Source organism: Pinus tabuliformis, chromosome 2_2, assembly GCF_031772625.1.
Source record: "Pinus tabuliformis cultivar Carrire ecotype Pingquan chromosome 2_2, CPIR1, whole genome shotgun sequence".
In the NCBI taxonomy this organism is placed as follows: domain Eukaryota; kingdom Viridiplantae; phylum Streptophyta; class Pinopsida; order Pinales; family Pinaceae; genus Pinus; species Pinus tabuliformis.
Genome location: NC_142300.1, coordinates 634,468,279 through 634,494,957, shown reverse-complemented (window position 1 = coordinate 634,494,957; position 26,679 = coordinate 634,468,279). Strand labels below are relative to the sequence as shown.

At 42.6% G+C, this 26,679-nt stretch overlaps 1 protein-coding gene across 3 annotated transcripts in view; it reads left to right on the top strand.

Annotated features, from left to right (window-relative positions):
• The first annotated feature begins 769 nt into the window (after positions 1 to 769).
• Positions 770 to 26,679, top strand: part of LOC149194226 (putative LRR receptor-like serine/threonine-protein kinase At1g06840) — a 404,279-nt gene continuing 378,369 nt past the window's right edge. For all 3 annotated transcript variants that reach the window (XM_089407379.1, XM_089407380.1, XM_089407378.1), the window contains exons 1-2: positions 770 to 1,158; positions 1,358 to 1,508. In XM_089407379.1, the coding sequence (XP_089263505.1) occupies positions 1,062 to 1,158; positions 1,358 to 1,508 (248 nt within the window). In that variant the 5' untranslated portion in view covers positions 770 to 1,061. The remainder of the gene's footprint in view (positions 1,159 to 1,357; positions 1,509 to 26,679) is intronic.

Here is a 26,679-nt window from a genome sequence, read left to right as displayed (position 1 = left end):
CAATGAATGCATAAGTGAAAGAAAGAAAACATGGATGAAACAAAACTACACATGGATGCAAAAATGAAATATCTACCTCAACGCCTGTCCCACAAATAGCAAGGAGCTAAAAGATTTTGTTATGGAGAAGTTTCATAAAAAGGTATGGGGAAAAGAGTTGGGTAGAAAGAAGAAATATTACATTGAGGAATTCAACCCTACGTGTGATCTTCAACAAAAAGAGTTCATTGGAGCTAGCATTTCGTGGAGGGAAAAGGTTCTTATTGCTCAATTAAGGACCAACTCACATCAACTTCGGTGTAAAACAAGACGGTGGAAAAGGCCTAAAGAAGCTTGGGAAGAACGGGTGTGTACATTTTGTACGTCTGGGGCTGTGGAATCGGAAAAACATTTTATTTTGGAATGTGATGCATTCAAAGAAATCAGAGAAAGTTATGAGAACATGTTAGCATTAGTTTTTTGGCATTGTTTTTTTAGCGAGGAGATTGTTGGAAGATTGGGTCAATGCATCATCAATTTGAATCGGAAAAAGATTGAATAACAAAAACCGAAAAACAGAGAACTAATGGTCTCATAAACTATTTTTAGTCTTGTAAACCTTAAAATATCATTTCATTTCCTAATTTAAATTCAAAGAAAATATCTGACAATTTTCTTGTCACAGTCCCAATCCCAATGTTGGATCACCCACGATCCCAATTTTAATTTAAATTCAAAGAAAATATCTGACAATTTTCTTGTCACAGTCCCAATCCCAATGTTGGATCACCCACGATCCCAATTTTCTATTCCCAGTTAATTTTTCTCAGAGAGAAAAAAAAAAACAACTTCCAATCAATTCCATTCCCAGTCAATTTGTTCGACGACTGTCTGGTTATAAACATAAGACCATGGACCACATTTCCTTTCATTGTGCTGCACTATATCACCAGTCATGGGAAAGTCAGTTCTTTGCAGAATTGGAAACCGTCATCTATTTTGCATTTACGGCAACCATGGAGAAATAACAGAAAATGCAACAGCTTGATTACATCTCTGTTTGAAGCAGCGAAGCTGATACAATGAAGACACCATCCCTGGCTGTTCTTGTTTGGTTCAATTTATATTATTATTACTCTCTCTTATTTGCTGGAGCACAACTTACAGATCCTATTGAAGGTAATTTATTCACATTTAACTCATGTTTTAACTCTGCAATTCATAAAGATTTCAGTCTCTGAGAAATAGTCGCCTTTAGTTAGCCACAAATATTTTTCTTGCGAAATTTTAAAAAGAACATGTATCAGGACTCAGGAATTATTTACTAAATTTAAAATGGATATGTATCAAGCCTCATAAATTATTTGCTTGGCTGCAGTTGATGCCCTTAAAAGAATTATGATGGCTCTTGGAGACCCATATGGAAACCTGAAGAACTGGGAGAAGGGTGATCCATGTAACGTGCCTTGGACAGGAGTGTCATGCTACGATACACCTAATGCAAATGGCTACTTGCATGTAGAGAAATTGTATGTTCAATACATGTTTCTCACATCTTATTTTAGGCATTTCCATGGTTTGAGTTTCTAGGATTTTTGAATTTATGTGTTTGTGTATGCAGTTATTTCACTAAAAATATGTTCAGAATTTGAATACAGGTAGATGGGATATGTATGCGTACAAGTTCTCAAGTTTTATTAAGCTATGTTGCATGGACCTTGTGTTGAATTTCAGCAAGCCAGTGAAACTTCTAAGAGAAATGTATACGAAATCTGTAAATTATGTGTAAATCATTAGGAAGTCGTGGGATTTCATGCTATACATGGTCGGAACTTTAAATTTTTCATGAATCCAGAAATGAGAGAGATTCAAATTACTTCAAGGTCATTATGATTATCTTGGCCGGTGCATATGTCCTAAGCTAACTATAAGAACATGGGTTCCTTGTAATGTGACATTTGAGCCTTAAGCTTCCTAACTCTGACATTTTATGTTAATTATTTGGTATTGATGATTATATATAGTTTCCACATTCAATATTACAGCACCGGAGCACCCTGCTATGTTAAAACATGTTAGTCTTGGCATTTAACCTTACTCATGATCTGCGTTGTGGAAGGCTATTTGAACACGAACACGGACGAAATCACACTTAGCCCTCATACTCCTCATACTGAACTCGAGAATGTGCCTATAAATGCAATAAACAATGGGGAAATATACTTTGTATCAATAAATAGACCATAGTAAGTTGGCCTTGGGACAGGACAAAATCATTTCCTCCCAAATAATGCACTTGTATATAGGTGTGAGCGATGCTTGTAGAATGATGATCTTGTGATAATAGCTTACCCATTTGCCTCAAGCCCTTAGTCTCAGTGAGCCTGAATAACAGCGATGGCTACAGAGCCACATGGGCAATTTTCCATGTGTCACGTTCACGTGTGAAGATGATAAGTATGCATGTGTTCACAGTAGTTCATTCTGAGATCGTCCTTCTGAGATCATCCTTCCATCGATTTTTCGTACAATAATTCTTGTTATGCTTATTTTAAGGTTGCTTGTATGCATGCTTTCATGAGACAGGGTCACCCTCAAGTTTTCTTTAATTGTCTTCAAAATTTTCACAATCACCTTCAAGATTTTCCTGAACATGAATGTGGGATACCTTTAATACCTGGATTTAAGAAATTTTCTTCTCCTTGGAGAACCAAAGTCATGGATGAGTTGAACATCAAAAATTGTTTTGCTTTCGGATTTTGACTTTTGCTTACCTTCATATTTTTATGTTCATGACCGATCATCTGCAGGTATGTCCTTATTTCATTGCTCGTTTGGTTGCATATTTCATATTTAGTAGGCTTCTTTTATTAAAAATATTTCAATTTGTTCACTTATAGTGAGACTGCTTGCTCATTCATTGAAGCAGCCTCTTGATTGTTGAGCTATTTTCTATAGATATACATATATGCAAAGCGAACATACAAGTGGATGTTTAACCTCATAGAAGGTGAAGGTGATGCATACCTTTTACCCAAATCCAATGAATACTTCACTTCAAGGTTGGCAAAGGGTGTGAACCAAAGGTTTTTGCTCTTTCATTCCGTTATCTTCATTCTTTCCTCTATTTAATGCATGTCTCAACAACTGTGATTTTTCATTTTTTTGTTGCTTGAAGAAATTTTACAAAACAGTGCAGCTTAAGTTTTCTTTCTTTCGAAATGACATGATTGACTTCAAATAACTTTCTTTTCATATTTCATGTCATCTTTCAGACTTCTTCAACCACAAATAATATGGTGGCGGTTTTCTTTTTAAGACGGATTACTTACTCCCAACTCTTATTCTCTTCACATATTCCAACTTTGTAGCTTCCTAACCTATTCTTGGAAGGAAAGGAAGGCTTATATTGGATTTGTGACTTCCATATCTTCCTGATGGGCAATAGAGGTAATGTCAGTTCCACTGTCATTAATAGACCTTGATTTAACAGCTCCGTTTGGAGTATACTTCCGGAACTCTGAAGAATTGTAACCATATCGTTTGTATTCAAACCTTAAATCATACAAGAGGGCTCAATCTCTCAAGGAAAATTACTTTTCCTTTATCAACATATCATACTACTTTTTCCTTGCTGTTGCACTGCTCTATCTTGAAAGAAGGTTTATGTTCTCACTTCATCTAATGCATAGAGTTGTATAAATTTCTCTCTCTGCGCTTTGTCCAGATCCATGCTCAACTGAATCATAAAAGAGGGCTCAATCTCTCAAGGAAAATTACTTTTCCTTTATCAACATATCATACTACTTTTTCCTTGCTGTTGCACTGCTCTATCTTGAAAGAAGGTTTATGTTCTCACTTCATCTAATGTATAGAGTTGTATAAATTTCTCTCTCTGCGCTTTGTTCAGATCCATGCTCAACTGACTTATAGTTTGTAAAGTCTTTATTTCTAGTCCAATAGGCAAAACTGGCCTCTTTACATATGCTACATCATAGGGCTAAAACCTATAGTGTTTTCCATGTTATCCAGTTTGTTAGAAATCACAAGTGGGTTGCAGAAGTAGATAACAGGTCCAATCAAAGAGAGATGGAGTTTAGAAGCACCCTTATGACATTACACAACACAAGAACAAGTTATTCACATAATATCTCATCATCATAGATTGATTCTATTTATACAATTAAGTCCATAATGATTCTCCCTAAAATGGGATTGATTTGGTCAAGTTTGATCACTCAAGTCTACCCCAAAGCAGTTCTACAATCCAAACCCCTTAGTCAGTCCTATCCAACCAGTTGCATCCCCTTAGTGTTGAAATTTGGGGCAACTTCGGGATGAATTTCCCCAAGAGAAATCCAATTACCCCAAGGAGAATCCATGTTGCCCCAAAAGTGAATTGAAATTGGATAAAGGAAAATTATTATTATTGATGTCTTCAAAATTCAAATCGACTTGATATTCCTCTTATTAAATAATGTGACTCAAATTAACGTTGTGCAAGCACTCATGTTCATCAAGTCAGCCTCTTTACAAAGCAACATAAAGAAATCATAAGTGGGTCTTTATCAAGTCGGCTTCCCTATATGAAGGGTCATATTGGCACTTTAGGCACCCTTTTGACTCCTCCATCATCTAATATAAATTAGAGGCCTTGGAGCTCTTTCAAATATATCATCAAGAACATCTCATCGATGGAGAATGATTTCTGAGGTAGCCGCAGTCTCAAGAAGCCCTAGTCGAGTTGGAGAAGTCAAGTATTGGTTCTTTTCTTGTGTTTTGGTCTGGACAGGTTCATGGAGTAGCTGGCAAAATTTGTGAGGTGAATTCTAGACTGTGTTTGATGCATATCTCATTGTGATTCTTGGCTGTAGGTGTGTTATGCTCTTAACCTGCAAAAGATACCCAAATATAGAATATGCGAAGAAAGATACCCAGAACAACAAATATTTTATTATTCAGAAAGCAATGTTCACTGGCCTCTTCGAGGGGGCAACCTCCAATAGAGCAGAGCTCGATACAAAAATAAGACACGATGCTCCTCGCAGGGAGTCTCTATCCTTTATATATGACTCATACATGCAATACCACGGATCAATACCATGGGTTTTATTAATACCATCTATCTAATACTACGGCCCATTTGCAACTAATAGTGGTCCTGTCATTAATAGCGGGTTAACCACTTACAATTATTAATATGGGCTTTATTGACTCTTGACTATGACTCGATCCCATTACATAAATAAGGGGGTTAGGGTGGGACCCTAACATGCCCTCCCCCTTAAGACTAGCCTTGTCCTCAAGGCTGAAGCTGCGGAAACTGCTGAAGAATAGTGGCTCGTTCCCAAGTTGCATCTTCCGGAGAGGTGTCTTTCCACTTGACGAGGACTTCCTTAATTAGGCGGCCCCGCAGGTGCCTGTCTCATCTGTTTAGGACCTGTTCAGGTTGGAGCAAGATTGACCCTTCTTCGTCCAATTCAGGTAGATTGGTTTGAATTCTGCAATTGTTCCCAATCACTTTCTTGAGGCATAAGACCTGGAAAACTGGATGGATTTTTGCAGTAGATGGCAAAGCCAACTTGTAAGCCACTTCTCCAATGCGCTGAAGTACTTGATATGGTCCATAGAATTTTGGGGATAGTTTCTGACAACCCTTATCTTTGAGTGATGTTTTCTTATATGGTTGCAGCCTTAAAAAGACCTGATTCCCTTCTTGAAATTGGCACTCTGAGCGATGCTGGTCTACCTGTTGCTTCATGCGGTTTTGAGCTTGATGAAGATTCTCTTTAAGATGGGCGAGCATGGTTGCACGGTGTTATAGAAGTTGATTCACTGCTTGTACCTTTGAGCACCCCTTGATATAAGAAGTAGGGGAAGGAGGGAGTTGACCATATACTGCTTCATAGGGATTCATTTTGGTGGTGGCATGATAGTTGGTGTTATACCACCATTCAGCCAGAGGTAACCATTGTACCCAAAGATGTTGCTTTTCTGATGTGAAACACCTAAGGTAGGTTTGCAGACATTTGTTGACTGCTTCAGTTTGACCATCCGTTTGTGGATGATAGGAAGTACTGAGTTTTAGTTGAGTGCCTTGTAGCCTGAAGAGTTCCTGCAAAAAATTATTGGTGAAGATCGGGTCGCGATCGGACACAATAGAAGTGGGCATGCCATGCAATTTGAAGATCTGATCCATGAAAGATTGAGCGACCAAAGTCAGTGTAAACGGGTGGGGTAGGGCGCAGAAATGAGCATACTTCGAAAGTCTGTCCACAACCACCATGATGACTGACTTGTTTCCTGACTTTGGAAGACCTGTAATGAAATCCATAGAAACCTTCGTCCATATTGATGCTGGGATGGGCAACGGTTGTAATGTGCCTGGTGCATTGATGGTCTACCCTTTGTGGCGTTGACAAACATCACACTCTGCTACAAAAGTAAGGATGTCCTTTTTCATGCCTGTCCAAAAAAATGATTTTCTGGTGCGAGCATACGTCTTCTGAAAGCCTGAATGTCCTGCAATGGGGGATGAGTGCAATTCTGCCAGAATGCGACTTTTGAGGGTGGAAGTTGGTGATATTATGACTCTGTCCTTGTAGCGAAGAATCTCATCCTACCACGAATAGCACTTGGTGGAATTTGGATCTACCTGCAATTGAGAAATGAGTTGGGAGAGCCAGGGATGTGAAAACCATTCCTTGCGAGCCTCTTCAATCCAGTCTGGAATGGGAAGGGAAATTGCTAGCAGGGTACTTTCCTCCTCAAATTGGCGAGATAATGCATTTGCTACACGATTTTCTTGTAAATGATCTCATAATCATATCCCAACATTTTGGCGAGCCATTTATTTTGTTGTGGGGAGGATAGGCGTTGCTCCAAAAAATATTTAAGACTGTGATGGTCTGTGCGGATTTGGAAACGTCGCCCCAATAAGTAAGGTCACCAGGTCTCTACTGCATGTAAGATGGCTATCATTTCCTTCTCGTAGGTAGATTGGCCCAGATTCTTCCCACTTAGTTGTTGACTTGTGAAGGCCAAAGGTCGTCCTCCCTGCATTAAGACCGCCCCAATACCCGTACCCGAAGCATCACATTCAATGACAAAAGATTTGGTGAAATCAGGTAGTTCTAAGACTGGAGTGGAACACATGGCATTTTTGAGAGCTGTAAAGGCCTGTTATGCGTCCTCATTCCAGAAGAATGAATTTTTCTTTAGGAGTTGAGTGAGGGGCTTTGCTATGCGGCCATAATTGCGTACAAATTTGCGATAATAACCTGTGAGACCCAAAAATCCTCTCAGGCTCTTCAATGTCCTCGGTTGAGGCCAATCCTGCATTGCCTGGATCTTTTTGGGGTCCACCTTGACATCTTCACGCCCCACAATGTGGCCCAAATACTCAACTTCTTCCATGCCAAACGAACACTTGGACATCTTAACAAATAATTTATGCTTGCGGAGCAGTTGCAAGAGTAGATCTACATGTTGAAGATGTGCGGCCCAAGTGCAACTATAGATGAGGATGTCATCGAAGAAGACAAGTACAAATTTCCTGAGATATGGTTTGAGAAGGTGGTTCATAAGGCTCTGAAAAGTAGATGGGGCATTACAAAGACCGAATGGCATGACCAGGAACTCATAATGGCCTTCATGAGTTCGGAAAGCAGTCTTTGGAATGTCGACTTCCTTCATGCGAATCTGGTGGTAGCCTGAGCGAAGATCCAGCTTAGTGAAGAATTGAGCCCCATTGAGTTCATCCAGCAAATCATCAACCACCGGGATGGGAAATTTATCTTTGACTGTCAACTTATTGAGGGCCTTGAAGTCTGGACACATCCGCCACTCCCAATCTTTCTTGAGCACCATGACCACCGGTGATGAATAAGGACTAATGCTGGGACGAATGACACCTGCTTCCAAAAGTTCCTTGATTATTTTTTCTATTTCGTTCTTTTGGGTGAACAGATATCTGTAGGGGCGCACATTTGGGGGTTGGGCCCTTGGAACCAAGGTGATGCTATGATCATGTTCCCCTCTTGAGGGTGGAAGCTCATTAGGCTTGTCAAAGACCGGCAGATGGTTATTTAAAATCTGTTGCATCTCAGGATGAACTGGCAGAGACTCAGTAGCGACTGCCTGGATGGCATTAAATTGAGCTATAACTCCATGATGGCCCTTTTTTAGCAATTTTTCCATCCTATGTGAGCTGATGATCGAGGGAGCTCCTCCCTGGAGTCCACGGAGGGTATGTGTGGAGTTGTTCTGCTTAAAACTCATATATAACTCCTGGAAATCCATTGTGATTGGCCCAAGAGTGCGGAGCCATTCAGCGCCGAGGACAATGTCGCATCCTCCCATGTGTATGGCAAACATGTGGGTTTTCAACTGATAATCCCCCATTTGAAGTTTGACATTTTCACAGCGGCCTTCACATTTCATTGTGCCCCCATCCGCAATTTGGACTTGGAAGTTAGAAACTGCTCGTACAAAACAATGCACTGCTTCCGCGACTTTTTGATGGATGAAATTATGTGTACTTCCACTATCAATCAAGACTACTACTGGGCGATGTTTAATAAAACCTCTAATTTTGAGAGTTTGAGGTGAAGAAATCCCTGCCAAAGCATGCAGCGAAATAACTGGTTCATCAGAGACATTGTCCTTTTGGTTGTCCTCTTCTACCACCTCATGTTCCTCAAGTGGTGGATCTTCCTCTGATGAGCTGTAGTTAGTGGCATCAATTTGAAAAAATTTGGGCTCCTTGCATTTATGACCTGGGGAGTATTTTTCATCACAGTAGTAACATAATCCTTGCTTTCTTCTTTCGGCCATTTCTGCAGGTGACACCCTTTGGATCTTAAGTGTTTGAGTCGTGTTGTGAGCTTGTGGGGGGCGACCCTTAGCGGAGAAATTTAGGCGACTGTACTGGGCTGCTAACGCACGTTCCACGTTACGAGCTACCTTACAAGCTTCCGTCCATGTGGGAGGGTGGTGCAGTAGGACTTGGGCTTTTATGGCTTCTTTAAGACCGCTGATAAAACATTCCATGTAGAACACATCTGAGAGACCCCAAGTGCGAAAGGGTAAGGCTTCAAAGGCTGTAATATATTCATCCACTATGCCAATCTGTCGGAGCTTAGTAAGACGACCCAAAAAAAGAAGATTCCTGGTTAAAGCGGTCTGTAAGAGATTTTTTGAAGTTGGTCCAAGCCCGAAAAGGTCCATTGCAACGTTGATGCCATTCCCACCATTGCCACCTTTCATTGTCCAAGTACATGCTCCCCACCATAAGCTGAGTCTCATTATCCAAGATGTTATTCAGATTGAAATACTGCTCCATTTGTGCTATCCATGCTGCCGGGTGAGAACCGTCAAATTTATGCATATCCAACTTGGGAGGTCGCTGACGAGATTGTTGGTGGGTACCCAGACGTGAGGAAAGTGGCTAGACTCACCCTCGCTGTGTCCATTGCCAATATACGCCTCCTCGTGGGCTTCCTCCTTGCCCTTCGGGATTTGGAGAAATAGTCTGTCAAGTTGACTTTGGATAGTTTGCAAGGTTTGTTCAAGTTTGTCAATCTTTTCATTGGCCATAGCTTGAGCTCTAGTTTCTACCATGCATCGATCAGATGTTCTTGAGATTTGGGACCGCCCAAAAAAAAAAATTCAGTGAGAATTGAATGGTACCACCGTGCTCAGCTCGTCATCCTGATTCTGATGGGCTAGATCACCAATAAGTGCCCCGGGAGATCTCAGATTTGATCCCCGTCTCTTAGAATCTTCTCACCCATATTTTATTAATACCCATTAATATTTTAATTTTCCTAAGTTTAGACTTAGGAACCCCATTAAAAATTTAATTATTTTAATAAAATACAATCCGGGTGGAACTTCACCAAATGATTTTTGGGTCTTGGAGATCTCATGTGTTCTATCCCCTCCACAAAATTTCAGAGCTAGAGCACATTCGATGCTACCCAAAAATCAACACTCCCTCTTAGCAAGGCATGTACTTTAACAATACTTCCCAGTAGAAGTATCACACTGATCCACGACATCGGTCCTCTGCACTGTTGATGCTCGGCCTACTGCCCCTCATCCATTGCGTTGCTGCAATATGTAGTGCTGCTCATGACACTGCCACTGTCACTATTGCATCTGTACTGCAACTCCCTCTCAATATGTTGCAGAGCAGCCCATAGCATTGCCACTGTTAACTGCTGCACTGTAACTCAATTGCTGAGAAGTAAGCAACTGAAAAGCCACCCAAAAAGTTGACATGTTTGTCAGTTTGGACGTTGAAGCTACCTCTGCTGCTAATATGTGTTGATCCTCTGATGCTACTGCAATGCTATTATATCTTCTCTGTGCCTTCCGCACTGCCGCAACACTCCACTACGCTGCTTCAGACTTTGGCACTCTAGCTCTGCCACTATTGCTCCATCATCCCTCGCACCAACTGACACCAATCATTCTGCTACTATCATTAAGGGCTCCTGTAGCCATATGTGATCCAAGAGTTTGGGGACCTCAAGGATCCTGTCCTTACTGTAGTCCTCCCAACTACAGCTCAATATCACCCCAACTCTTCTCTAGAGGTGCATGAGCACTCATGGCGCAATCATGATCGTCCTCTCTATCAGCTTTCGTTGGAGCAGCCTTTGAGTTAGACTTCTCTTCTTTTCCCGTCTTCCGAGGGCACTGCGTGGCGAAATGACCCATTTCTCCACATCTGAAGCATATGACTTTAGATATGTCCTTCTTCTTTCGTTTCTGCTACCCTTGTTGTCCCGCTGATGCGAGAGCCACATCCTCCTCTTCCTCCTTCTTGATTCTGATCCCTTTGCTGCTACTTCCTGCCTTGGTAAATCATCTGATCTCTTCCTGTCGAAGAACTACCCACATCTCCTCCCAACTGGGAAGAGAAGCCCGACCGAAGATGCTTTGGACAAAGGTTTCCCAGTCTTCAGTGACTGTATTCAGGGTAGTCCTGACCATGAATTCAACATTTGGTGTAGACCCTACGGAGGTTAGTTGGCCACGAATCCTTTGCAACTAAGAAGGAAGGGATCGATTTCTTCTCCCTTTTGCATCTGAAACTATCTTAATTGACTCTGAAGCAACATCTTTCGCTGAATGGAAGTTCCTTCGTACAATGTGGTGAAGGCTTCCCACATTTCCCTTACTCTGTCTTTCTAAGCAATATGTGGTATCACATGATCCTTGACCCTGTCCAAGATCATGCATTTTTCTTTTGCCTGAGGCTCCTCGTACTTCTTGAGAGGATCAACATCAACCAGAACAACAACTGTCCTTAAGGCATAATCCTTGTTGCGATTTTTATCCAGAACTACCAGGATCCTGGCCTTCCAGATGACAAAGTTGGATGCTCCATCCAACCTGTCCTGATCCCTCAGTCCATTAACGACCATCTCTGCTAAAATGAATGTCAAACTGATTCTCTTCTCCCTCTTTCCCTACTACCCTAGCAAAACTCACATCTGGATTTCTTTGGCGCTAGAAATCCTCTAAGGAACAAGCTCCCTCTGGATTTTGATTTCCTTAATGGAAATTCTTCTACCAACCACTGTCAAACCACCCCTCTGATTTCTCTTTGTTGCTTCTCAACACTGTATCTAGATTTCTTGGCAAGAAATCTTCTGAGGAATTGATTCCCTCTACTTTGCTTCTACCCCACTAGGTACTATTTTGCACTAGCAAAAGCAACACCCCACTAGCAACTCTAGATGAAATATGCATTGCACCTTTAGCCATGGTAATAAAAAAAAACGAGACTCGACAGTGTCTACGCTAGCCCAGTAACCACTACGCTGCCCTTGTCAGCGATAGCGTCACCCAATCAGGGGGACGCAAGCTCTGTGTGAGCCTCCCTTGGTGACTGCATCACCCCTCCTCTGCTCTCTCGTTTAAAAACTGTGCCGTCTCTTGGGACAACTGTCTTCACACACAAATTTTCCTCTGTCCTTTCGCCGATGGCTTTAGTCCTCCTTGATCTACAATCGCTCTGATACCATGTGAAAAATTCTGAATCTAACAAATCAGAAATCCTATTGCAGTAAATTGATTTGTGTTACCTACTTGTGTTCTTCATTTTAACAAGCTATTTTCAGAAATATTTAGGAAATATTAATGCAAATACACTGTTGTTACACCAATATACAGATCAAGTAATGAAAAATAAATGAGACACTCACACAAAGGACACACTTATTTTTGGACTAAATGTCCCCAAAAAAACCCAATGTGGAAAAACCGGTGCAGCAGATATGAGGGTTTTATTATTAAGTAGATTTCTAAATGCAACTAGGGTGCCAAATCCGACTCGCCCAACAGAGAATAAACCTGGCAGAAGTACCTCTATCCAGACATAGATATTTTGGCGAATCCATCAACTGGATGAACAAACCCCACAGGTGACTATGTTGTCCCTAGCGTTGTGCAGCAATGGCTTCTCCAAGATCTACGTTGGAATTGTGTCACCTCCTCTGGGAGTTGCGTCACCTCTCTCTACCACACAAAAACCCCAATGCTGCCTCTAAGTGACTGTGTCAGCTCCTCTAGCCTCTGCATCATCCTTTCTGGAGCTACGTTGTCTCTCCCTAGTGCCGTTTTGCCTCTCTGCTATGTATTCTCGTCCTTGGACAGAAGTCCCTCTCCTGAACTGCTCCTCTCTGCACTAGAAACTCACTCTGAAATTCTCAGCAAACCACACCCCAGAATTCCTAGCTAGCTCAAGTGCTGCTCTCTCTATGTGTGTTCTCCAACTGACCCCAAGCTTCCCCTTATACTTTTTCTGTTGAGAAATCAACGGTCGTGATCTAATCTCTAATCAACAACTAAGATTAAATTATACTCGATCCTCGTCTCTTAGAAGCTTCTCACCCATATTTTATTAATACCCATTAGCATTTTAATTTTCCTAAGTTTAGACTTAGGAACACCATTAAAAATATTAATAATTTTAATAAAATACAATCTGGGTGGAATTTCACCAAACGATTTCTGGGTCTTGGAGATCTCGTTCTAGCCCCTCCACAAAATTTTGGAGCTAGAGCATGTTGTCGCACAAAGTGTCTAGGCATTGCGACAATGCTCAGAGTAAGGGCTATCACTCTAACCCTTGCTCACTTCGTTTAGACTCTCTCCTAGACAAGTCAATGGGGGTAGTCCCTGGGGTGAATAAATGAGAATAGCCCATGGAACACAGGTTCTAGGAGACTTAAATATGGACAACTTGACGAATGTAAATGAGTCCTGGTTAACTAAGATGAATAAATCAAACACTAATAAGACCAAGACACAACCATGAGATAGAAATGATTATAGACCAGTGCCTTTATTCTTAATTAACCATAGACTAAATAAAAAACAAGTTATCCAGAGCAATTTTTAAATGTGACGATCATGAATGATTAAATGCGAATGCTTAAAACTTTATCATGCAAGAGATTCTAGATTTAAAATAATGCTGATTGGGCAGGAAATGTTATCGATAGAAAGAGTATGTCAGGATGTTGTTTTAGTCTTAGATCTGCCATGATATCTTGGATGAGTAGGAAATAGAAATCCGTAGCATTGAGTACCATTGAGGCAGAGTATATTGCTGCTAGCATGGCTAGTTGTGAAGAAGTTTGGTTGAGGAAGCTCTTTGGAGATCTATTTGAGCAAGTCCTAGACATTACAGTGATATATTGCAACAACAAGAGTGGGATCCATCTAGAAGAGAATCCCGTGTTCCATGACAAGTCCAAGCACATAGAGATCCGATACCACTTCATTCGTGATATCGTACAGAGAGGAGTTGTTCAACTCCATCACATATTGACAAATGAGCAGATTGTAGATATCCTCACCAAGGCTTTGTTGAAAGGGAGGTTCTTGGTCTTCAGAGAGCAGCTTGGACTGATGGATGTGACCCCTCTTGATAAGGGGCACCACTGATCGAGGACACTGAGCCATACTCTTCCCCCCTGTTTGAGCTCCTAGGGTGAGGAATTGAGATAGAGGGCTCCTAGGGTTGAGGGAATGATCCGGATTTAAACAGGAACGCAACAAATTACAGAGATAACCATATACACAAAGATGCAGCGGAAATAATACTTCATTTCATTAATGGAAAATACTGAAATATGCTTACAAACAGAAATGGCAATAAACTAGCTAGGGCGATGGTAGCTTATCTCTGAGAAGAGATGTGATGGCTACATGCCTCTGAACTGTGTTACAATGAGGCTCGAAGGCCTATTTATTGTTGCGAAACAATGGACAACCTTTAACATTCCAAAACCTAACCCTAGGAGATGAAACGCCAAATTGTGGGCCCCGTTTGGGTAAATTGGTACATCAACTTCCCGGGGTCGTAACTTTGGCATACGATCTCCGTTTGACGTGTACAATAGCTCGTTAGAAAGATCTATCCGAGCACTACCACTTTGGGAAGGGCAACAACATTGGTCCATGGACCCATGTTGCCCCCAGATTTCCCAAAAAACGTCGTTTAGGGCCTCAAAACGGCTCCGGAAGTTCAAGACCCGAAAAACTGCTAAAAATAGTAAGTTGTGCTACAATTAAGGAAACTGAAAATGCTGAGAAAGACAATGGTGGGGGTCCAGGTGGACTTGGCAGGTGGCCACCAATATCCACCTGGATCATTCCTCCCCCCTTAGGAAGCAATGGTCCCCATTGCGTTGAGCTCCTCCATGAGATGAGGAAACTTCTGCTGAACTTGTTCCCTGGTGAGCCACTTGCCCTGCTGAAGGAGTTGGCCCTCTTTGACAACTCGATACAGTTGGATATTCTGTTGGCGAGTGTTCTTGATCTGTGTGTCCATGATCCGATCAGTTGCAGCTTGTTCCATGCAATCTGGATTTAATTCTGTGGGTTTGAGCTGTTCTGCAATGTCGGATGTGTCTAGCAATGGTGGAAAGTATGGCCGAAGGCGGTCCACATTAAATACTGGGTGCAGGCCAAGGAATGGGGGAATGCTGAGCTCAAATGCATTGTCTCCCATAGCCTTAGTAATGGTGTAAGGACCATATCGGAGTGGTCTCAATTTCCGATAGGCTCCAGTAAGGCGTTCCTTTTGCAAATGCAACCAGACTTTGTCGCCCACCTGAAACTTGTGTGGCACCCGATGTTGATCATGTCGCTGCTTGTACTTGGCATTTGATTTCTCAAGAATGTCATGGACCTACTGGCGAATATGTTGGATTCGCTCAATGAAGCTGGTGGCCTTATCTGTTTCGGACTGGACATGAGCTGAATTTATGTGAGTAGCTGCAAGTGGCATGGCCACATCAATGGGGCATAGTGGCTGGAATCCCAAACCCACCTGAAAAGGGCTATGGCCAGTGGAGCTGTGAAGAGCTCGGTTGTAGCTGTGCTGAACGTAGGGGAGGCTCTCGTCCCATGTGCGTGGATGCTTTGAGTTATACATACGCAGAATGTGCACAATCATCATATTGACAACCTCCGTCTGGCCATCAGTTTGAGGATGGAAGGCTGTGGACTTCGTGAGTTTGGTGTCCAGCATTGACCAGAGACTGGACCAAAAGGTGCTGAGAAACCGACTGTCCCGATCTGAGATGATAGACTGTGGGATCCCAAAGTGCACCCACACTCGTTCAAAGAAGAGTTTAGCAGTGGCTTCTGCTGTGATATTCTTCTTGCAGGCCATCATAATGGCCATCTTTGAGAACCTGTCGACGACCACAAAAACACAGTCATTTCCATGCTTAGTGGAAGGAAGGCCTGACATGTAATCCATGGAGATGGATTCCCAAGGTCGACTAGGGGTAGGCAACGGGGTATAGAGGCCTTGCTTCTTAATGGTCGGTTTGGCAATGGCACAGGCAGTACATGATCGGATGTACTTCCCAACATCCTGTCGAAGATTCGGCCAATAGAAATAGTTTTGCAGTACTGCCACTGTTTTCTCGACCCCGAAATGCCCAGCAGCCCGACTGTAGTGTGCTTCCCAAATCATCTTGGCACGCTCGCTTGAAGGAACACAGAGGTGACCGAGGTGGCATAATAGGGCATCCTGGAGGTAAAAATCTGCAACCTGCCGACCCTCCAAGAGTGTCTGGTATGTGTGGCCGAATTCTGGGTCACTTTTGTAGAGAGGTGGCCAATCAGAAGTCTCGTGCCCGCAAGAGTTGAGCACGGTGGTTAGCGCCATGATCGGTGGTCGACTGAGGCAATCTGCAACATTATTGGTGCTGCCCTTTTTATACTTGATATTCAAGTGAAACTGTTGCAGGTATGTAGACCACTTCTGATGGCGATCATTCTGCAATTTCCCTTGGGTCTGTATGAACTGCAGAGGTCGGTGGTCTGTGTGGATGACCGTTTCCTTCCCCCAAATGTAATGCTTCCATTGTCGGCAGGCCTGTACAATGGAATACATCTCTTTATCATAAGTGGGGTACTTCCGGACTGTGTCTGAAAGTGTTTCACTGTGATATGCCACTGGATGTCCATGTTGAGTAAGGACTGCCCCAATAGCATAGTCAGAGGCATCTGTCTCGACCTCAAATGGTTGTTGTAAATCTGGTAACGCGAGCACTGGTGCCGTGCAGAGGCGATCCTTCAACTCCCTGAATGACTTCTGTTGAGATTCAGACCAAAAGAATTTTGCTTTCGCCCCGCCCTTGGTGACTTGACTCAAGGGCCAAGAAATATGAGAAAATCCCAACACAAACCTGCGGTAGAAGTTGGCAAGACCCAGAAAGCTGCGGAGCTCTGTTAGAGTGGTTGGAGAGGGCCAATCCCGAATGACTTGGACCTTGGCTGGATCGACATGCACCCCCTGTTCATCAATGATGTATCCCAGATACTGAACCTCGGTCATGCCAAAAGTGCATTTCTCCAAATTGGCACATAGCTTGTGTTGCCGCAGTGTTTGGAGAACTTGTCGGATGTGGTGGAGGTGCTCTTCCCAACTCTGGCTGAAGATCAGAATGTCATCCAAGTATACTACTACAAAGGAGTTGGTGAATGGCCGCAAGATGTCATCCATTAGCCTCATAAAGGTTGCAGGAGCATTCGTCAATCCGAAAGGCATGACCAACCATTCGAAGAGGCCCTCCTTGGATTTGAAGGCAGTCTTCCACACATCTGAGGGTTCAATTGGTACTTGGTGATATCTTGACTTCAGATCGATCTTGCTGAAATATTTCGCCCCCTTTAGTTGGTCTAGGAGGTCATCAATCCGCGGGATCGGGTACCTATTACGGACAGTGATCTTGTTCAGCGCCCGATAGTCAATACAGAGTCTCCACGTCCCATCCTTCTTCTGTACCAACACTATTGGGCTCCCACAGGGCGAAGAACTCGGACGGATGTGACCTTTCTGCAGGAGCTCCTAAATCTGTCTCTTGATTTCATTGTTCTCCAGAACGGAGCGCCGATAAATTGGTCCATTGGGTAGCGGCGCACCTGGGGTCAGATCGATGGAGTGCTTGACTTGACAGTGCAGAGGAACCCCTGCCGGGGAGGTGAAGATGTCTTCGTACTCCTCCACAATCTTGTCCATCTGTAGCTGCCGTGTAGAGGAACCCCGTTTGGAGGCCGCGGCCACTGTCTTCTTCTTCCCTTGAGGGCGTATCATCAGGAAAACAAATTTCCTGGTTTTGGAAATGATCTTACTGCATTGTTTTGTAGTAATCAAAGAGATGGCGGCAGGTGGTGCTACCTCTGGTATCCTGAACAACTTATTTCCCAATGTAATAATAACAGCACGGGGCCTTGATTCATACACAGCATGTCGCTTCCACAAGTATGGTTGTCCTAGTAATACATCACAAACTTCAAGGGGAACAATGTCACACAATACCTCATCCGTGAAGGGCTTGATGTTGTATGGAAGGCGACACTGCTGGCTCACGCGAAGATCTCGCCCTTGGTGAAGCCACCCAATGGTGTATGGTTGTGGATGTGCTGTGGTCGGTAAGCCCAACCGCTTCACGACCTCTGCCGAAATGAGGTTCTTTTGACTCCCGCTATCAACAATGAACTGTATCGGGGAGCCCTTTACCCACATCTGGGAGTGGAAGAGACGCTCCTCCTCCTCTGGATCTTCGGGTTCATTTTTCTGGATCTTTGCGGTAGCAACAGTGGCGCTGGGATCCGCATCAATGATCTGCTTCCCTTTTTCATACCCCTTATCGGGTTCTGACTCAGAGTCAGAACATGCATCTGATTCTGAAACCTTTAGCTCAGCCACCAGTGACTGCTTGGCCCGACACTCACTTGTGTTGTGAGTGGAGCTCTTATGGAACTCGCACCATTTTCCAGTGTCCTTTCTCGGCTTCGCGGCGTTGCTCTTTGCTTGCAGCTTCGGCTGGTTGCCTTGGGCTGTCCCGCCTTGGCTTTGTCCTTTGTTCTGTGGTTTAGGGGCACCTTTCCCCTGCTTTGGATTCGCAGATCCAAAGTCTCGCTTCTTTTGTTTAAACTTCTGCTCGACCTTGACGGCATACCGGTATGCTGCGCCGAGCGAGGGGATGTTTAAGAACTGTATTTCTTCCTGGATGTACTTGTGCAGGCAACCACGGTATTTGAGTATCAAATGTTGCTCCGAATCCTTGATACCCAACTTTGTGCGAAGGGTATGGAAAATATTGGTGAACTCCAGCACGTCTTGGTCCCTTCCCTGCCGCAGCGTGGTCCACTTTATGTATTCATCCTCATAGCTTCCGACAGGGTAGTACTGCTCCTTGATGGCATCCCGGAACGAATCCCAGGTGGGTGCGGCTGAAAATAGTGAGCCAGTACTTTCATCCTTCTGCTCGCAGTAGGTTTCCCACCAGTCCTTGACGTGGGGGGCTGCTTTGAGAAGAGCAAAAACAATCTTTTCCCGACTCGAAAATTCATGAACAGAAAAATAACCCTCTAGCAGATTTAACCATTTATCTACGGCATCGGCGTCTATCTGACCCTCGAATATGGGGATTTCAAAATTAACTTGTACCTTAAAGGGTGTGGCGTTTCCAGAGGAGCTACTGGAAGCCGATGCGCCGCTTCGGGGTAGCCGCTGAAGGATCTGCGCAAAGCTGTCCATCATCGCGTTCCGTTGTCGCTCGAGCGCTTCTTCGAGCAAGATTTTGATGGGATCTCCTGCCCCCTCGTCTTTCTTCTCGTCCGCCATGGGAGGCCGTCGGGATTTGCGAGGCTGGTCTTGCAAAGGTTCAACAAGTTCAAGCCCTAACTCCTTATATCCCGACCTTGTTGGGGACATGCAAAGAAAAACAGAGAAAAAGCAGACCGCTCTGATACCACTGATCCGGATTTAAACAGGAACGCAACAAATTACAGAGATAACCATATACACAAAGATGCAGCGGAAATAATACTTCATTTCATTAATGGAGAATACTGAAATATGCTTACAAACAGAAATGGCAATAAACTAGCTAGGGCGATGGTAGCTTATCTCTGAGAAGAGATGTGATGGCTACATGCCTCTGAACTGTGTTACAATGAGGCTCGAAGGCCTATTTATTGTTGCGAAACAATGGACAACCTTTAACATTCCAAAACCTAACCCTAGGAGATGAAACGCCAAATTGTGGGCCCCGTTTGGGTAAATTGGTACATCAACTTCCCGGGGTCGTAACTTTGGCATACGATCTCCGTTTGACGCGTACAATAGCTCGTTAGAAAGATCTATCCGAGCACTACCACTCTGGGAAGGGCAACAACATTGGTCCATGGACCCATGTTGCCCCCAGATTTCCCAAAAAACGTCGTTTAGGGCCTCAAAACGGCTCCGGAAGTTCAGGACCCGAAAAACTGCTAAAAATAGTAAGTTGTGCTACAATTAAGGAAACTGAAAATGCTGAGAAAGACAATGGTGGGGGTCCAGGTGGACTTGGCAGGTGGCCACCAATATCCACCTGGATCAGGGAACACTAGACAATAGGGTATCACCCCTATTTGTTACCCATAGGGTTGGAGTAGTAGCTCACCCTATCTTGGTCTTTGCAGAGTATACCCTAGTTGTCATCATACCCACAAGTTGGGCTTGTTGGGATTATCCTCCCTTGTCTAGCCAACGGGTGAGGAGGCTTGGGGGTATGAGATCCTTACCTTTCGTAAGTCAGGTATCTCACACAAGCTAGGATTATGATGCAGGTGTTCTACAACATGACTCTTAAGAATCATTGTTGGGAATATCAGCGGGCAATAGGATGGGTTGAGTAGTAGCTCCCCTACATCACCTATTGCTTGACATGGGTTGAGTTGTAGCTCCCCCATGATATTTTTTATAGTAGTCCGATAACAAATATTTTCAGGTATTAGCTTGCTGACAAATATTTTCGGGTAGTAGCCCGTTGACAGATATATTCGAGTAGTAGTCCGCTCATAGAGATTTCGGGTTGTAGCCTAATGGACAAAGGGTGGTAGCTTTTGCTCCACATGATTCTTCTTCTTAAGATTCAGTAATGTTTCAATAGATAAAGTTGAGCGTATTTGTACACATGATGATAGGATGACACATTGATCGATGGACAAGTTTTATAGGTGGAATTCTCCCTAGTCGAGAGGGAGTGTTAAAAATATGCAACTGCAGTCAAATTCCACTTTGTACTACTCATTTGATGGAGATGATGATGGCATTGTGTTCCTCTTTTCGAGAGGACCAAAATCAACCTAAAGATCACCTCATTCAGACAAGCAGAAGTTGGTTTTTGATTTTGTGCACCCACTCATGGATATTGGATCAGGTCGGCTTCACTTTCATGCACACTTGGACAAGTCAGCCTCAACATCAAATGAACATTGTTGGATACCCCTATAATCTTATAAATACAAGTGACCTAGAAGCTCATTTGGACATCACAACATCAAGCATCTTCTTCTCTTCTATCTGATTTGGTTCGGCACATTGGCGAAGGAAAAGGTCATATAGAGGTCCAAAGTCTCAGATTTGAAGCTCGCACAAAATTAGGGTTTCTATTCCCAATGCTATCATATAACTGGGAAATTTCATCCCTAGACACTGGCATGCTATGGCGAAGACAACGTCCAGAAAGCTATAGGCGCTCACATGCTAACTTGAAGGGAGCATCCATGGGTTTGACTACAGTTGACCATCATTTGAAGTTTTCTGAAGTTGTCTGAAGTCTGAATCAAGTTGTCTCTGATATATTCTGCCACTATAAACTGGTTTTTGAAGTTGTTGGGTTGTATTGTTGATCATATTGTATTGGGCTCATTGTACTCTTTGTTGAACATTTTATGACAATCTAATAAAAGAAGAATTTCAAAGGGTTTTCCCCTTTGTGGGGTTTTTCCCTGGTCTTTGACCAAATCTGGTGTCTCTTGTTGATGTGTTGATTGTCTTCTTTGTCATTGCATACATTGTTCTATCTTCAATTATTGTTTATGAATGGAAATACTAATTGTAATTGGAAATATTGCTAATTTATTGAAAAAGAGATTAACTCACACAAATTACAGAAAAACACATATAAAAATCAGACACAAACTATGGCGGAAAAAGGCTGAAGCCTCATGTATTCTCTCTCACACTCATTCTTACAGCCCAATAATTGAATATAGTGTTACAAATAAATAGATGAGAGACAGTGTTCTCAAGATAGTGCGTGCTATCTTAGACACCTTTGGTTGAGATAATTTCTCCTTTGGCTGAGATAATGTCTCACCAGACACATCAATATAGGAGTTACCTAAACTAACTCCTATCTTAGAGGAACAACCCAAGAGTTAGGCACAAATTCCTAACTTGGAATATTTAATTAATTTATTTATTTTTGGATTTATTATTGTTTTATGAGAGAGTCTAACATTCCCCCCCTCAATGATAAATCCAAAAACGAGAACCATCTTCCAAGTTCTCATGTTGATCCTCAAAAACATTGCCTGAAAAAACCGCCAAAACTGGATGCTGGAAAAAACTCAAATCTGAAGAGAACATGAATCAGCTGCATGCTTGATTCATCTCTGAAGGATGCTTGACAACTCCATCATATGCCAAGCCGCAAAAGGATCCAACTGTCCTTTGCTTGAAAACAGCATCCGGTGTCCATTGACACAATTTGATGATGATTGCCCACTGGCTGAAGATGTCGAAAAAACAACTCAATGTTGCTTTTGCTATGATGAAAGCTGCTCACTGTTGCTTGCGTTGTCGATCGCCCACTGGCGAATTTGCTGATGCTCACTGTTGATGACAAATGCCCACTGGCTGATGAAGATGCCCACTGGCTACTTCGTTGATGTTGTCGAGACTTTCAGTCTGACAACCACTTGTCAATTTCATTGACATTTTCCCCCCTTTGTCAGCTGAAAGGAGAGACAATCTGCTCCAAAATATATTTGAACTCCCCCCTTCAGGTGTAAGAGAGTTTCACTGTCGTACTCCCTCATTTATCTGCATGAGAGTACCATCATCTGTTCACTGCTGGCTGCACTATGTATGATTGTAGTCGGTTGTAGAACTGAGATAACCGTTTGACTGTGGATGACCATTCCCAAGGATCAATCCATTCATAATGTATCTTCAATCTGCCGGATTTTTGTTGGTTGCGACATTTTGCGAAGGAATGATTGGGCAGCTTGATTTATTTGACAAATACTCGTCCTGATCTATCTTATGCAGTCAGTATTCTTTCACGTTTTATGCAGGAACCACGAGACAGCCACTGGAATGCAGCCAAAAGAGTTCTTCGATATATCCAAGGAACAAAAGATTTTGGTCTTCTTTACACAAAGACTAAAAATTTTGTACTTGGTGGATATTCTGATGCCGACTTTGCTGGGAGTATTGATGATCGAGCATCAACATCAGGTTATTTAATGAATATGGGGTCAGCAACAGTATCTTGGAGTTGTAAAAAACAAGCTACAGTGGCCACTTCTTCAGCAGAAGCAGAGTACATTTCAGCATGTGAAATTGTTTGGTTCCGCCGAATTTTGCAGGACTTGGGCATTTCTCAGGGAGAAGCTACATCATTGTTCATTGACAGCCAGTCAGCCATCAAACTTGCCAAGAACCCAGTTTTTCATTCAAAGACAAAGCATGTGGACACCAAGTATCATCATATCAGGTCGCTCATTGCCAAAGATGTCCTCAAACCAGTTTATTGTCCTTCCGAAGATCAGATCTCTGACATTTTCACAAAACCGCTTGGCAGAATAAAATTTACTAAGTTCAGGGATGAACTTGGTATCTGTTGTAATGTATCTTTGGATCATAGGGGGGAATGTTAGATGATCCAAAAATACTTTATTATCATAGGTTATAAAATAAAAATAAAATAATTATTAATTTAAGAAATTAAATTAATAATTATTCTAGAATGATTAATTATTTTAGAGACAATTAGAATATTGTTGTAACAAGATATGACTCTCCAAATGAGTCGTATCTTAGGCTCTGATACCACATATTGAAAAAGAGATTAACTCACACAAATTACAGAAAAACACATATAAAAATCAGACACAAACTATGGCGGAAAAAGGCTGAAGCCTCATGTATTCTCTCTCACACTCATTCTTATAGCCCAATAATTGAATATAGTGTTACAAATAAATAGATGAGAGACAGTGTTCTCAAGATAGTGCGTGCTATCTTAGACACCTTTGGTTGAGATAATTTCTCCTTTGGTTGAGATAATTTCTCACCAGACACATCAATATAGGAGTTACCTAAACTAACTCCTATCTTAGAGGAACAACCCAAGAGTTAGGCACAAATTCCTAACTTGGAATATTTAATTAATTAATTTATTTTTGGATTTATTATTGTTTTATGAGAGAGTCTAACATAATTGAAGTTTGGAATTGGGATAAAGTAATTTATACAGCATAGAACAATCTGAAAATTAACATTGAAATCCCCTTGGCCCTTCTTAGAGAGCCTTACACCTTGCTTCTCAAGCAAGAAAGCCATACAATTGAGTCTCTCTTGTGAATAGGCCTTAGCAATCACTTCTTATATCTTCATCGATTCATCCTTCTAGTGATTCCCTTTATACTGGGTCTCCTCCCATCAGTGAAATTCAGTAAAAAGCAGGGAGCCTTAGTTGAGGTGACTATGGGATATTGCTCCATCAGTTCCCTTGACCTAGTAGTTGCCCTTTTAGGATCCCCTCTTAGGACCCCTGCTAGTTTGAGCAGCGACAGTAAGTATGGAATAGGGAGAGATGGGGCTATGTTATCTCAATCATGGCTTCCCAATTAGTGGCCTTACCATACCTGTTGAACCATCAGAGTGTAGGTCCCATTGGACTAAGATTGAAAATTAACACCCCATTTAAGGTGAGGGTACAATATCATGGCCAAGACCCTTCATTCTTCCAAGTTACCCCACAATCCATGTCAAAATTTCCAAATACAAACAAGCATAAGCACCCGATTGTAAAATGAATAAAGAACCTTTTGATCAGAATCCCACCTTCCAACATGTGCTCTTGGCAAATGGGAAAGGAAAAATACCACTGATGCAGGTGGTGGAGATGTGAGTGGCATGTCATCATCAACTACTAGTGGTTCTCAAGGGCATACTAGCTATTGGTTGGAAGAGATGAATAGGAGAAAAGTTTTTTATTGGGGTCACCCACTTTTGGTGGGTGACATGCCACAAATAAAAGAGAAAGAAAGTCAAAATGCAAAAGATGGTTGGGACATAAGTTAGTGCGCAGGAAAAAGCCTAGCATGAGCTCTACTCTCCGCATTAGCCATCACCCAATTCTTAAGCACTTGGTTCTCCATCTCATCAAAAGGAACCTTGCATGTCCCAACCCCGATGAACAATAAACTACCTCATCTTAGGGGGTGAAAATGCATACTATATCGTAAGGAGGAAGCTTTAAACCTTGAGCTATCCACCCAAAATAAAAGCATTATCAAGAATAATTAAAAGGTGCACTAGAGTGGTGGAAAAAGTAGACTGAGCAAGTTAACTCATGCCTCCATAATTGTTCCCTCCACTACATCTATATAATCAAGATGTGGACTCCCATTAGTTGGTCCCCTTGACCATGGCTTTGGGCCACGAATCCTTTCCCCTCCATTGCCACTCATTTGTAATATCCTGTTTCAGAGATATTTCCCCAAACCCCAGTAAACTCCAGCCAAATATGTACAAATGATATAATAACCGAGAAGCTCAAAATGATGAAAATAACAGTGGTACAACATATAATAATGTAAACAGGAAATATAAGCAGATACTCAAGAAATGCAGAGAGAAATGCTAAGCCATTTTATTATACTGAGTAATAGAATGAGTACAGGAGGTGATCAGAAAGATGGCACCTCGTCTTGCATAAGGCAAGTGAAGAAATACACTCAGAATAGCAAAGGAATGACCTCTCTCTGAACTGCGTCCAAGTTGCTGGAGAACTGCCGTGCTGTTGCTACTACTGGAAATCAAATGAGGGTTTGGGGCTGTTCCCCTTAGAAAATGCTGAAACTCTAGAATCGGACTCTACTCAAGAAACCCAGAAAAATAGAAAAACCCTGAAAGCTTTTCTGAAATGGCCGACCCTCGAAAATCGCCCCCTTGAGGACCCATGCAATCCCTCAAGGCTCTGCGCTGCCATTGCAATAAACCCACCAAAATTCTGCCTGAAACTCAGCCAAAATCCTCCAATATGCAAGGGCTGATCCCTTGCTCAATCTCCCAGCACAAATCCCCCTGCAAAACCTCAATCCAGAACTCCTGCCAGAAAGAACTGCGTCATCCCTCTCAAGATTGCACAGTCATCCAAGATGCTCAATCCTCCTGCCCAAATGCTGATGAAACTACTGCAAAAATACTGGTGGAAATACCTTGCCCGAGTAGGCACTCGAAGTCCCCCGGTGCTAAGGGTGAGATCTTTGAACGGAGACACTCAATGCACTAAACAGTGCTGCAGACTAGCTAAACAGCTAGCGTGCTCTAAGCCGAAGTGACTAGCTCAAATGCACATAATCGAATGCCAAAATGAGGAGGCTCCTCTCTCCTTTATAACATTTGTCTCTCTCAATCCCAAGGCCCACCTCCTCCAACGTAATTCCTCTCTTGCCATGTGTTTCTTTCCTTCTGCACAGTCCTTCCAAGTGTCTGCGTGGGCTCCATCTCTATATGCCCCTTTGGCCCCCCTTGGCTCACCTTTAAGTCACAACGTTGTGCTAATAGGGAGTGACTTTATTCTAAAAGTGAGTTATGTCACCCTTTACTCACCTTTCTATTCATAACTAACTATAGAAGAAAAATTGAGCAAAATCGAATATTCCAATTAGCCATGGCTAATTAGGAATATTATAGTCTCCCCTGGCAAAATGTTGCTTGTCCTCAAGCAACTAAAGTGATGGATGCTGCAAAATTTTCTCGCTCTCCCAAGTGGCATCCTCATCCGGTAAATTCTTCCACCTCACCAAGAATTCCCGGATCGTCCTGTTCTACCACTGCTTCTCCCTGGTATCAATAATAGCCTCTGGCTGCAACACCAAATGCCCCTCATCATCTATGGGTGGTAGCTCATCTATCACTGTCACCTGCTACCCCAATGCCTTCTTCAGGCATGATACATGAAAAACATTATGAATCTTGCTGCTTTGGGGCAGCTTCAACTCATATGCAACCTGTCCAATCCTGCGTATCACCCTGTATGGTCCATAAAAGTAGGGCTTGAGCTTCTCAGCCCCCTTCTGCTTCAGTGA